General features: G+C 43.6%; 1 protein-coding gene across 1 annotated transcript in view; it reads left to right on the top strand.

Moving 5' to 3' along the window:
* The window catches only part of LOC147797740 (dynein beta chain, ciliary-like), a 57,890-nt gene extending 43,538 nt beyond the window's left edge, over nucleotides 1-14,352 (top strand). The window contains exon 41 of the mRNA XM_087142477.1: nucleotides 13,981-14,352. Within this exon, the coding sequence (XP_086998603.1) occupies nucleotides 13,981-14,352 (372 nt within the window). The remainder of the gene's footprint in view (nucleotides 1-13,980) is intronic.
* Nucleotides 14,353-14,988: the final 636 nt, after the last annotated feature.

The raw sequence follows: 14,988 nt of genomic DNA, 5'->3' as shown, positions 1-14,988 counted from the left end.
TCCGTAACACGCATGGAACCAAGGTCGCACATGTGTTTGCACTGGGGCCACTCGCGGTTGCACATCCCTGGGTGAATGGTCCGTAGTGAAATCGAAGCGAATGTGACCCCACCAAAGATTTGCAGTGAAATGTCGCTCTAGCTGAAGATTTGTCCAAGTTTTGCGAATTTGCAGCACGAATATTTCATCTGCCCGCCACATATTTGAACTTGCCTTTGCTTTCGAGCAAAGTATGAACCAGGCGGCCATAAGCGCCACATCGGGAACATTGGGATCGGGAACAAAGAAAAAACAGATACGAATTCCCTGCAAGGCAACTCAACGGACTTCCCTTTTCTCTCAGTTTGTCTCCACGACATTACTGAACGCTGTCTGAAGCCGTTAAGTAATTCTGATGCATAATTATTACAAGCACACTTGTAACCTGCCATTGAAATGAGAAACCTGCAGCTTATCTAGGGTGTGAGTCGGATCTCATGCATCTTCCGACTACACTCGGCACTGGGTTCATTCCCTGTCCTGAGTCTCTGTTGACTGAACCCTTTATCCGTGTCAAATGACCGACACACACTCGTGACCTGGCATTTTGCCGCGAAAGTTGCCTTTCTCACCAACGGTGAGTAGTCGGATCGAGTACACCGTCCGACTACGGTCGGCGTTAAGTTTTGTCCCCGACCTTTTTTTTCTGATAACTGAACCCACGTCCCTCTGTCGAGAGCAAATTCACTCTGTGGACTCATTCATTAAAACCGCCGCTAAAAGTGTGTACACAAGGTGGAGTGTCAACACCGGGACAGACAAATAACTGACACCCTAGGAAAAATGCTTTCTAAGATAATTAGGGGCTAAATTTAAGATGAAAAGTGCACTCCAAATCAGCACGAACCTCAGTTTTCGCGAGGGAATATCTAAGTTCCAAGTCTGCTGTTGATTTGCATTTCGCCAATGCTGCCTTAAAGCGATAGCTGTTTGTGGGGGCGACATACAATGTCTGGAGTTAAGTTCCGTGAATGGAGAGTCGTGCAGAGTAGGCCTGGCAAACGACAATTTCTGTGTGCTGCGTAAAGTACCTTGGGAGACATTTAAGATGCTTGGTGAAGAAAACACAGCAGGATATGTTTTTTCTCTCTCTCTTGACACTTGCGTCATGTTCGAGCTGCTGTGTGCAGGTTCAAAATGACGTAAAAAGTAGAAAAGAATCCTCGTCGGCGCTTAAATGCAACTAAGCACCCCAGATGTCTCTAACCGCAAGCCGTTTGGAGGGGGGGGGTTAACGAGTTGGAAAAATTATCAAGTCATGGTCCTTCATGTTCAGAAATTAAATCTACGCATCGCCGTATTATGATTGCCGGTTTATTAATTAACCCTAACCCCCTAGGGTGTATGTAAAATCAAACTGCCACTTTGATTTGGGATAGTTAGGGTTAAAAAAAATGGCAATAACAGCCCAAGGGCTGAATTATAGCACCGTTTATCAAAGAATATTAAATAAAACAAGAGTGAGATAAAACAAAACAAGACAATATGTAAGCAAACGTATCCATATACACAAACATGTAACGATATAAATTAAATACAAGATATCGATTGAGACATGAAATGGAAATTGTGTTATGGCTTGGTACCGGTTCATGTTGTTAGGAGAAAGAAACCAATATGCAGGGTGTCCAAAGCATGAGATATGATTATAATTTATAAGGATCTCCGAAAAGTAGAAGCAGCATTCTTTCTAATGATACCTTGATGGTATCTCTCCTGTCATGCATGACTTAACACCATTCTCTTGAAAATGGGGCATCCGAACTCAGTTGTAACACTTTGGATAAACCAGTGAATGAGGTTGCCCTCTGTCATGCGTGCCCTGGATAAGACATCAGTGGCACACCGATTATTTACGCATTACGTTATTATGTTCTATTTTTCGGAGATCATATCTCATGGTTTGGGCATATTAACCCCTTTCCTCAGGGTTTGGTTTTTTCTGGGACACCCTGTGCAGGGACCCGGAACACTTACAGTACAAATACTGGGGTGTTAAATTTAACACCGTTGGTGTTATCAGAGAACTACACCAACACTTTTCACTGGTGTTAAAAAGTTAGGTGTTTCTTTTAACACCCTCCAGTGCATTGTAACACTTATCAGTGTGCAAAGTAACACCAGCGGTGTTAAAGTAACATCCTATGGTGTGGTCATCTGATAACACCAACAGTGTTGATTTAACACCAGAGTTTTTACTGTGTGCCCTCCCAAAGAACTGCCCGTAACCGTGCGTGAAACTTTAACATCGCTCTGGCAAGGAGTACATTACTCTTTGCTCCTTGGAGACTTCCGTCTCTGGCAGGTAATCAATCAGGGGAACAAGTGCTGATGATTCCTCGGTCAAGATTCAGTGTTATACCAGGTCTGATTGTCTCATTCATGTACTTTTGTGCGGAGTGACAGCGTCCAGAATTGAGCGACAATGTTGGCATAATGCCGGGCTGAGGAATTTCGACTTATTCTCGTTAAGCCGGATTGGATACTCGGTTAGGTCTATCTTTATCGACTAATATGATTGTTTTTAATTAAAAAGGGCGTGGATTCCCTTCAGGCCTCGAACTTGACAACAAGAAGCATAAGAACATCTCGACGACTTAATTTCTCAACCTGCCAATGTGTACCAGAAGCGAAGAGGTGATCGTATTAAATCTTCAGTTCTAAGGCTCTGAGTTATCTGAGACTTGCTCTAACAACGAATAATTATGAAGTCGTGCTCTCCACTATTACAGCATTTGACAGCAGCATGCTGTTCTTGCACATTATTACATGACCTTCGCTGGCTATGGTGACTGACGCTTCAGAAACAGCAACACTTTTAACGGTCCAACGGCATCAGATGTTGATTTTGAGTAAGATTAGTTCATTCCAGAAATTAGGAGAAAAAAAAAAGTTGAAACGCAATTTTAAACAATTGCCGCGCGTATTCTTGCGCATTTTTCATTAGCCATGAACTCACATGTGTAATTTGCACTACAAAACAGAGCGGTTCATTTTATAACTGAGCGTAACTAGTTACACTGCGCAGGACTTGTTTCTGATGATTACCACATATCAATGCTAAATCAGTTCTACGGTTCCACGGGCCACGGTGACCTTCACTAAGGGGTGATGCATCCCCCCTACGCATGGCCAAGAATATGATCTGCTGATAATCAGTTGGGAAAATAGGGGGAAAAAATCTCACTCTGAGTAAATTTCACCGCTGCGCGATAATTCTTGCTGATAACTTCTTTCGTCTTTTTTTGCCATCAGTCAATTGGCGCGGCCTTCATTAAGGTTAAGTCAAACCAATGATAATAAAAAAAAGCCAGCGCTCACACTCAACGATACCGGCGTTTCATTAGTGCATCAAATACACCAGACGGCGGATTCCTGCATTAACACGCGGACCAACGTTCCCGTTTCAGGTGTCCACAGTCATGAACAAACCGGCCAACTGCAAACGACGACTAAAGAAAGATCGCCACTGTTTGCCCTTCTCCTCTTCATCGTCACTGTTGCCGTTGTCCTCACACTGACGGCAGGCCAGAGTTATTGTAAACGGCAGAGAGTCTCGAGTGAGACTAAGCCTCGCATACATACACAAAGACGATGATGCTTCAGGGTCACCTTTCTGAAACGCATGGATAGAACAACAGAACAGCCGTTGGTATCTTCTTAATATCAACCATTCGGTCCCTGAAATTCTGAGTCGCTGGAAACTGAGCGATGCGTGACTAAATTTGCCCGGAATCGTGCTCGGCGCCAGCAACTGGATCTGCCGACGATATGTAATTTTTTTTGGGGGGGGGTGTTTCTAGCTCTTTTCATCAAATATTCATATTACTGAGGCGGCAGTTTGGATTCAGGCGCGCGTTGAAGTTGGTTGACCGAGAGACTGGGGGAGAAATTTAACTTGAGTGTATTTTCATAAAACAAATTTGGTCAATGAATAATTACTTTAGTCGAGTGCGCTTCCAACATTAGACTCTCTGCTTGTGTGTTTAGGTTCGGTTTGTTTTCTCTCCTAAATAAAAGATGACGTGCCTTTTGTTTGGAAAAGTAAAATGAAAAAATTAATAGAGCTTTGTTGTTACTGACGTCTTTGACGAGGATGCAAAACCTTAGTTTGGGACACATAATAATACAGACAAAGAGGAGCCGACTTTGCCTTTTTCAGACGGCCACTGTTAAACCCGAGTAACATGAGTAAGATGGATTATCCTTTTCTATATTCAAACCTTCATGTTCACCTGTCAGCCCCGGGGGCTGGGACGCACCTTGCTTTACCTGCAGTCGGGTATAATCACCACCAACACCACACAATATCAATCACATTAATCCTCCTCAAATTGGCGTCCTCCAGTAATCATCGTAGCACAAATTGTCATCCCTGATGAGCTTGTTTGTAAAAAAAACATCTACGTTACTAGCAGTTTATGAACTTCTGCGGCGCCTTCGCCCAGTAACTTTCTACTAGATGGTACTTGGCTACGTTTTTTTTTATTGGGAAGTATCAAATTATTTGGGAAGGCTGTCAACTCCCTACGGCGTTCACAAACAGCAACGACAACAAAAAGACAATGACGACGATGACAACAATTACAGTATACAGCAAATAAACAAAGAAACAAAGAAGCAAACAACCCAACAAATGCCCCCAAAACAAACAAACAAACAAACAAACAAACAAACAAACACCCCAACAAACAAACAAACAAACAAACAAACAACAAACGACAACGATACCGATAAAGAACAAAAAAATTAAAAGCCTTCAAAACAAATAATGTCAACGATTAGGGCGAAAAAGACAATATCAACAGCAACAACAATGACAAGCCGACTTCTTATGATCTGTTAGTTGTCATTTTAAAAGGGTAACGGTGTTCGTGGAATCTTTCTTTTCATATATATAAATTATAGTGGTAAGTCCGGACTGCTACACCATTTCTGACCACCTGAAATTCCTCACGTTTGGATTCTGTTCTTACGGTATACTGGCCAATCGACGTGGGACATGGGGAATTTTGAATACATCCTAAACGGTTCATTAATTGATAAAACGTTTTGGAAATAAAAAGGCTGTAAGCTACTACAGAAATCATTTCAGTTCGACGCAATGTGTGATTTACAAGCAAATTCTAGTGCAAAGTAACTTTACTCAAAAGAAAAAAACCGACTTTTTGGCGATTCCTTTCTTTCAAAATTCAGTTGTGCAAACGTTTATACACTCCAACTGAACAATGAAGTGGTGACATACGCATTATGAGCAATCAAGGATGGATGCAGAACGAATTCTTTTCCGGGGCAAATTTTCGAGGAGGGAGGGGCAAAAAATGGAAAGTTTTAAGTAACATTTTTAATGGCCTTTCTGAGCGGTGAGGCTGCATTGTGAGGCTTTTTGAACGCCTTTGAAAAGAAATAGCAAACATCGCCTTACTCTTATTATTTTTCAACAACTAAAACAACATTTTGCCCCCTCTTTGGCAGGGGGGGGGCATGCCAGTGTGTGCAATGCTCGAAGTGATGTCAGGTGAGTGAAATACCAAACATTAGTTGCCCAAATTTCTGCGTCTTTGCCAGCTTTCCAAACGATTACGTTCATTTTTTTTCCCCACTGACTAGACACAGAATTGCAGTTTTCATATTTGAAGGGGGCAGCAGTTGCTCTTATGGCGCATTTTTCTTTCCGTATGCTACGCCTTCAAAAGGTGGACCCTCGCATCTCCTTTCTCGTTAGACATAGCAACTGTGGCGTAGCCACAGGGGGGCCTGGGGGCACGTGCCCTCCCACAAATTTCCGGTGCCCCCAAGGTGCCCCCCCTTAAAAAAAACGGAGGAATGGATATCGAACAAGGCAAACAAAAACTTGCCCCAAAAACACACCACTGGAAGCCGGCCCCCCCCCATAAGATGCTGGTGCCCCTTCGTGCCCCTCCCGCCGTAAAATCCTAGCTACGCCACTGCATGGCAAAACCACTTCCACACTTCGCCCAAGATATCTTTATGACCATCTCAACAAATCGTATGAGAGAGATTACATGTTATAGTAACAGCAACCCATAACGCATACATTAACAGTAACCTATATTTTTCGAATGCTTGCGCATAGGGAAAACAAAAGGATAAACGGAACGTGTAGTTTAGGCACACTTCGCGGTAGACTGTAGAAAAAAGGGTCTCTTCCTAAATCGTGTATTTCATGCCACAGAGTACTTTTCGCTCCATACTGTTTTGCACGGACCCACACACTCAAGTGTGTATTTGCCTGCAACTGAGGACCACCTATTGTTCCTCGTTTGTTTGTACCTTTAGAAGACCACCCATATGTTTTGTACACAGTTGTCAATCGGGGACACCTGTGTCAATCGGGGACCTTATTGTCCTCTATTCTTCAGGGTCCCCAATTGAATGCAGAAACAAACTCACCCTTACATATGTATACTTGTGGGGTATTTTCTTTGTTCTCGTGTACAAAACTCCCGCACAACAAGGAAAAAAATTCAAATCACTGCCATTTCAACCAAATTCAGTTTCCTGGGCTGAAATTTCGACCCTATGTCCCTTGCATAAAACACTTCAATTTGCGACGAATGAATGGCACTTGAAAACTCCTCCTTTTCGTGAAATTCTTCTGGGGTACCACTTAAGCACTCCACAAGGATCAAAACCGGACTTGTGGGGTACCTTCCATTGTTCCGGTACCCCATCTAAGCACCATGTACAAGCGCGCACAATGTTGCGGTTAATAAGGCCTCATGGTTTATCTCCATACTCGACAAATGAAGCATCTGCAGATCTGGCCACGTCGTTGCAAGGGCAAAGACAACGAAGACGCAGCTCACCGCCGATCCTCACAGGGAGACCTCGCCGGCCAGGCAGAATCGATTCTGGGAATCCTAATCACGACGGTGCAAATACTATGAGAAAATCGATAATCGTGGCCTGCAAAAACTCGAGACCCATTTCATTTTGTTATATATATCAAATGGGGCAGAAAAGAAACGATGAGATGCGGGTGTTTCCATTTAATTATCCTCTGGCATCGCAGACGTCTGCACTGGCATGCTACCATTCACTACAGCTTGCTCCGGATATTGCCAACCTTGACTCGACTAAAGCTGCCTCTTTATCTCTCGTCGCCAACTACTGATTTTGCCCCTTTTCAGCGCCTGCTGTGAAAACACCAACGCGAGCTGCGAATCCACTCGCGGTAGTGACGTGCAATCCATCCATGAAAGTCCCGGCGACGGATGGAAGCACCATTTCGCATTTGGTGACCAAATCAGCTACAGAGTCCCCGATTGCGCCCACTAATTAGCCATGTGACCTACATGTATTGTGGGTATCAAATATCAACAAACATGGCGTAATCTCATAGCAACAAGCGTCATATGTGTAATTTACCAAAAGTAAAGCCAACGGTCGGTATGTGCTGAGTATTATACCGAAAACCGGGCTTCGTTTTTTGATAACGAAAACTAAAAACACACTTAGCGTTGGAAGGACGTCATGTTTCATGGTGTCTGACACCCACTGTGACTGTGAGTCAAGAGCTTGTGATTCGGCTTGTGTCTACCTTTCAGTACGGATACCGAGTGCTATATGTCATATTCAATCCCCACCCCATTTCACACCGACCTTTTAAAAGATAGTTCAATATTCTACTACTTTTCTCGAAAGCATTTACCCCAAAGGTCAAGCGTGAAATGTTTTTCATCTTTTCACGAGGAGACAGGCATGCCCCGTTCAGCAAGAAGAATGTTTGAACCTCCCCAGAAGAGACAAGAAATCGGGCTGCTGAGCAATATTATGCCACTGACATGTCCCAATAGTGTATCGAATATCTCATGAATTAACCAACGACTCTCAGTAAATAAACATTGGTTTCCTGTGGTAACGGTGCAGTCCACAACGTGGTACCTTAATTGTCTCGCTAACAGCGCGATGTACATTGTACGCACTCGGTAGTCCTTTCTGTATTCGTAGCAAGGTCATCTACACTCCGAACCGCTCTAATTGGAATGACTCAAAATGGTGAATATAATTGTTGTCCAGATTCAGCATTTGATTGAGGTATTTTTATAGCTATCTATTGCGGACGTGGTAACATTGAAAAGGAAAATAAAATCCCGCGGTACATGTATTTTGTTTTCATTTCTATATTTTGAGACAGAGATATCCCAATTTGGGATCAATTATGTGTGTTATAATGGAGCCTTGCTGGATTCAAAACATCTCTTTTGTGGGGTTGAACTCACTTTGAAGGGACGAGCTGCTTCACAGATAAGTCAGCCGAGATAATGGAAATATGATTTCAACTCTGCTTTGCATTTTGATCGTGGAAGGTCTGTACTGTAACATACTGCATTGTGCATCCTGTCCCGCAATTTCTTGATTATAAAATACATCAACGAATTCAAGAAAATAGCGCCATTAAAGTAACTACCATTGATCAGGAAAAGTAGCAAGTTGAAAGCAGCCTTTGGTAATTGTTGGACGTTCGATAAAGAGAGCGTCACGACATAATATAGTGGAGGGGAGACAGGATAAGCCCTGTGATTATGGCTGTGCAGTTAAACTTGAGATCGAGGTTTCGATGTTTGGAGTCAGGCATACTATGTTTGACAGCTTCATAATGTTATGAACAATACAGAAGAGAGTTTGGATGCATCTGCTGCCACCAAGTGTCGCAATCAAAGATAACAGGTCATGTTCGACACTGACATTTTGAATGAGTTTGTGGTGGATAAATTCAGGCTTGTTTCATTTATCTTCACCGGTAACCCCCCCAAAATGCTACGTTTTGTTTAATAGATTGGCCTGTGTCGTTCTGACGTTTTGCGTCGGTAAGAACAGACAATAACGTCAACCTGCAAATGGTCCACCAATCGCGCCTATGTGTAACCATGGAGGGTGTGTGTTTTATTCCTCCGTGATATGACCCCGTTGGTACAGTGCCGCCAGAGAATGTAACGTCACTGGATGGTTTGACTGGCTGAAACCGCAAACCCAACGGGACAGAATTCATCTATCTCCCGGGGGAAATTAAGCGCGATCGAGCCCGTGCACCCCTGGGAATGCGCCCGTTAACGACCCGCCCCGCGACGAGGTCTGCGGCCGGTGCATTTTTTTTCTTGTTGGAATATTGTGAGAAAGGGCGACTGCATTTGGAAGTCATGTTTGATCAAGACCAATCACAGTGGACACTTAAGATATCGCCTGCGATGAAGTCATCCTGAAAATGAGATTGCAAGTAGCGACTTGAGTGGTTGGAAAAATCCGTGACGGGGCTAGTGACGCAACTTCACGGCAGACTATGCGACGCCGCGCGGTCCTGCGCGTACAGCAGACTAGTCACAGGCCATTGGTTTTCTGCCCTTATATGTTTAGGGGCGTCTTACCACAATAGCAAAGACATTTATGCGTATTGTGTAACGTGTTTTCCCAGTGCTTTTTAAAGCAGAACTCTGCTGTTTCCTCGTTTTCGCAACACTGCTTTGGCATTCCTAGGTTGTGCTGGTTATAGGACACACCTAGACAGGAGTGCTGGTTGAAAGAACTGCTTTAAGCCTTCAGTTGTTGTCTGACGACCGAATGAACACCAAAGCATCAAGAGTTTGGAAAAAAACTAAACACCACCCAAAGGAGACTACGATGCCGGTCGGTGCGTATTGTGGCGTACTCACTAGGAGTCTCCTTATCAATTTCAGAAATGAAGTTGTTGACCACTTCATTAATTCTCAAAGACTTATAAAGTGCTCTGCTAAATCACTCTCTCGTTAATTAATTGACCGGCTTTATATAACAAAACCCGAGATCACGCTCATTGGAAGTCCACGTTATAGTTCCTTGTCTTTGCATAGCTAGTGGGAATACCGTTTCCACGGGAGCAATTGTCTCGTGTCTCCCGCCCGGCATTACTGGCGTAGTAGAAAACCGAGTGTCTTGTTGTCGGCATTCGCCCCTTAATCCTCGCTTCTGACGTTACCGGTAGATTGTGCCTTTGTTGTACTAGCGCTCGAGTGTGCTGGCATGCTTGGCTATTGGACGATGGTTGTGGCTATAATATTTATATGCAGTAACCACGGGTAGGTCGCGCTGCATACGATGCATAATTATAATCTGAAGATGTTGTTATGATAACAGAGCTTTTCTTGTGTTGCATTCTCTGGATGGATGACGTCATGAACCTGCGCAAAGTTTATACCAATGTACTATTTTCGTCCAACAACGGCTACGTTACTCTCGACCACTTCAGCCATACATATTTCCACTACCCCTTTGTAAGATTCCAAAAACCAATGAAATGCAATTAAGTATTCAGCAAAATACACACACAAGTGAATTCTCACAGGGTTCGTGGATACATAATTTTTCCTGCTGTGCAATTGAAGATGATTGATGGCCACTGTAGAGAAATATGATACCGTGACAAAAAATGCAAAGCCACCTGCGCTTTTCAAGCTCTGAGCTTTGCCCGCCAAGTATGGAAACTGTTGGAGTGTATCTTCCTTGTCCGACCCCGTGCCACAGACGGGGTCGTTCAGCCGGAACTCATGTAATTAACGGCGTCTGCCGAGCATTTTGTACAGCAACGCAGCAGCTGTGAAAATGGGTTTGTTTCGAGAGTGAAGGGTTTAACGTCGATGAATAAAAAGCGGCCTCACCTTCGTTCAGTGTAATCTTATTATAACGACAAAAAAGGTCTCCTGGCTGCTGATAAGTGTACGAAATTTGATTAAGTTTTATGAGTGCAGTGTGAGAATTACACTGCAAAACTGTGGTGATAAGTTGGTGTTAATTTAACATCCTGGGTGTTCAAAGAGAAGTATACCTAGCCCGAAAATTGATACTAGCCCGTATCAATTTTCAATAAAACAATGAAGTCCCCTTTTACTTTTGTAGTCCAGAAAAACAAAATTGACCCAACGTTTCCATGCTCCAAAAAAAACGAGGGCCCACGAAAATACCACCACAAATCGCTACAAAACTGTCACACCCATCATGCTCACAACCACGAGCTCTCTTGAGTTTTCGACTTTGGGAAAGCCTCAGGCTAGTTACTAAATCCTGTAGTCCTGTTGCGCCGCATCTTCGCATCAGCGTGAAATGCAGGGCCCTAGTATGTTAACACCTCCGCGAAATTGGTGCGATCATGGAGCTCAGTGGTGCGATTAAGCACCGTAGGCGGGGACGGCCGGTCCTACACTAGGCACTGGTCCATGTGGTCTACACGGATGATTTAATGCGGGCCAGCAAGAAGGAAGATCGCACTCATTGTAGGCGTAAATCCCAGCGGATGGGAATATATATCCCCCCACTTTTTGACGGAGGTGGGCTATCTAATCATCAGTCCTGAGTAATGCTCTATTTGGACAGGCTATACGTCCCGCAATCCGACCAATTACAAGGTCTGTTCCAACAGCCCACAAAGGATTGTAGGAGTTTCTATGACCCAAAGTGCCTTTCTCAAACGTTGGAGTATATGGATCTAAGATCACCCACCGAAAATGTCCACTGCAGTTGCAACATGACATTGTGATTGACTGTGCACACAAAGGACCACTACAAACATCATCTCTATGTTCTAAAATACGTTTGTACTGATGCAATAAGAAATTCCTCGTTGCCAGCTTTAGATATATAACGTTGAAGTTAAAATAATTACTGTAGTTTGGCAATGACCACATATTCAGTAAGGGCACGGTGAAAGGTCACTCTGCCCATACGTGATATCACTCCTTACTGATCATCCTCTAGTTTTTCCTTTTGAGAAAAAAATCAACTTAAGGTGGACTGTGAAGAATTTTACCCTCGGGTATTAAAAAGCACTCAAAAAGGGAGAACAATGAAACAAAACCATGAAAACACCGATTTGATATATGTAAGGTTCCCCAGTAATGCCATTGGCATTACAGATGTACTTCTGTATCATGCACATAGCCTCCTAGTGTTACATGGTGTAAGCGTCCCCCGCCCACCGCTTTTCAAATGTCATTGGCCAGGCAAGTCATCGTACCCCCCCCCCCACACACACACAAGTGTGTATTTGCCTGCAACTGGGGACCCCCTATTGTTCCTCTTTTGTTTGTACTTTAACTTTTTTAGAAGACCACCCATATGTTTTGTACACAGTTGTCAATCGGGGACCCTCTGTCAATTGGGGACCTTATTGTCCTCTATTGTTCAGGGTCCCCAATTGAATGCAGAAACAAACTCACAATTCCCCTCTCCCAGCTCCTGGAGCTAATATAAGCCACTGGGACTGAAGGCAACGAACCACCTTTGTGCTACTTGTCACTACAAAACCAGTTATACATATACCTACGACGTACCCCTACGTTAATCGACAATAGTGTGACCTGCTACCAAACATCACACACCTCAAATCTCTCATTACCGATATACCGGAGGTCTTCTTCCAGTGTGATTGGTTACTGAGGTCTTTCAGTTTTGGTGGAAAGGCAGAGATCTTATTCCAATTTCACGGTTTAATAAACAATGAAACTGGTAAACCTTAACTGGAGAGATTTCTTAACAGTCGTCGCATTCCCGGAGTAGACTGATCCTCATAAGGCAAGCACTCTAGTCTAGATATGCATTACTTTTAGTGTGGGCATTGCACAAATGATGAATGTTTATAAAAAAAAGTCGTGGAATTGAAGAAGTCATCTGTCAGCCAGTGAAATTATTCTTACAAATGTAGTGCACGAATGTGAACATTAAATGTGTTTTATACAATACCTGCAAAAACCCTCTTCTGTTCGGAGCACGTACGTATTAACATCTGTTTGCAACAGATTTGTGTCTGCAGTGTCACTCACTGTTAGTATGATGTGACTGGTTCCTTTCCGTACATTATTTTCCCCTTTCTCAATGGGAATGAAATGGGGGCTACAACCCTGCAGTCAGGCGAAATGGAGTTCCATTCAACGGGTGCTGCGGAACAGAAAGAATAAATTCCCTAACAAGTGATCATCAATGCACCAATCAGATGACGGGGACTTATGTAGGTATTGTATAGAGACCTATATTTTAAGGCCCTAGCTCAAATCAGAATTCCCCCCCTCCCCCTTAAAAATAGCCACGCTCCCACCCCCCCCGAAGAGTCTGGCTACACCGCTGCGTATATATAGGCTTTGTACTGCAGTCATTAGTCAAGAGATTCAACACGATTAATCGTATCCCACGAGTCACAAAATTGCATTGGAGACCTATTTTTTCATTGTTAAAGTGAAGCAGGCTCTATTCTACAGGTTTATCATGACCTCTTTCATTAATTAGTGCTGGTTCTGATTGCACGATCTCACTGTTGACATTGAAAACCTACATATATTGCATCACTGCACTTGGTAATGGGCAAATTTAGGAAATGCGAACTGAGTGGGAGGCTGGCCCAGGGACAACCATTCTTCGGCGAAATGGGAAGGACGCAAACACTACAGAGTAGAGGCAACTGAGACACACAGAAATCCAGACAACACTGCGAATGAACGGCAAAGCATTTTGCAACCTGTAGGTCACCTTGACATTTAAAAAGCAACAATGACAAGACGGTTACCTGGTTAGGTTTTTTTGTATCTACTCCAAAACTGGGCGGCTTCATTTCTGCTGAACGGAAACACAGGACGACATCGGACTGGAGATGTTCAATATACTGCGGGTGTTATATAGCTACACACCGCAGTTTCTGAAGCGCAATCCAGAGGAACGGATAGACAATCGAGTCATGTCATCCACAGCAACAACAAGATATCTTCGTTCATCCACAGTAACACCAAGCAATCTTCCAACATTGAAAGGAACACCAAGTAACCTTCCTTTAACCACAGCAACACCAAGACAACCTTTTTCATCCACACCAACACCAAGACAACCTTCCTTCATCCAAAGCAAAAACAACCAACCTTCTTTCATCCACAACAAGACTAAGCAACCTTTTTTCATCCACAGCAAAACCAAGCAACCTTCCTTCCACCACAGCAACACCAAGACAACCTTCTTTCATCCACACCAACAACAAGCAATCTCCATTCATCCACAACAAGACTAAGCAACCTTCCTTCATCCACAGCAACACCAAGCAACCTTCCTTCCACCACAGCAACACCAAGCAACCTTCCTTCCACCACAGCAACACCAAGACAACCTTCTTTCATCCACAGCAACAAGAAGCAACCTCCCTTCATCCACAACAAGACTAAGCAACCTTCCTTCCACCACAGCAACACCAAGCAACCTTCCTTCCACCACAGCAACACCAAGACAACCTTCTTTCATCCACAGCAACAAGAAGCAACCTCCCTTCATCCACAACAAGACTAAGCAACCTTTCTTCATCCACAGCAACACCAAGCAATATTCTTTCATCAAGCAACACTGAGCATTCTTCCTTCATCCACAGCAACACCAAGTAACCTTCCTTTATCCACTGCAACACCAAGCAAGCCCCCGACAGTTATGCAATCAACAATACAAACAGGTTAGCAATTATTCGCCAGGTGTCACCAGAAGGGCATGTTTTTGTGTAAATGAATATTCATTAACACCAGTGTCCACATTTCCGATCATGTTTAGCGCAATCAGGTAAATATGTTAATTGTTGATTTTTCGGATGTGGTAATCCTAATATGGCCGTACGAGAAGTTGTGGGCTTCATTTTACATGACACATAAAGGGCTTTTGGGGCAGTTCCTGATGCAGGGGGCTGGTTTAAAATTTTTGGTCATGCCCGAGACTGAAGGAGCTCAGATTGGTAGAGCAAACACAGACATATATATTTAACATTGGCGATAGCTGAAAGAATTCTGCTCAGCGAGAGCAGTTAAGAAACTTTAGTTTTAACAACCTAGCCGATCCGCCAGGACTCGCTTTCAGTCATATTCAGCCACGGGGGTCGGGCTTTTGAGACAGCTCATGTCTTGAAATCGCTCCGATCCTTTGTCTCCAAAAATGTTTCTT

Source organism: Acanthaster planci, linkage group LG10, assembly GCF_054643075.1.
Source record: "Acanthaster planci isolate LZ-2023a linkage group LG10, COTS_SCS, whole genome shotgun sequence".
NCBI classification, from domain to species: Eukaryota; Metazoa; Echinodermata; class Asteroidea; order Valvatida; family Acanthasteridae; genus Acanthaster; species Acanthaster planci.
This window is presented reverse-complemented; position numbering and strand designations above follow the sequence as displayed.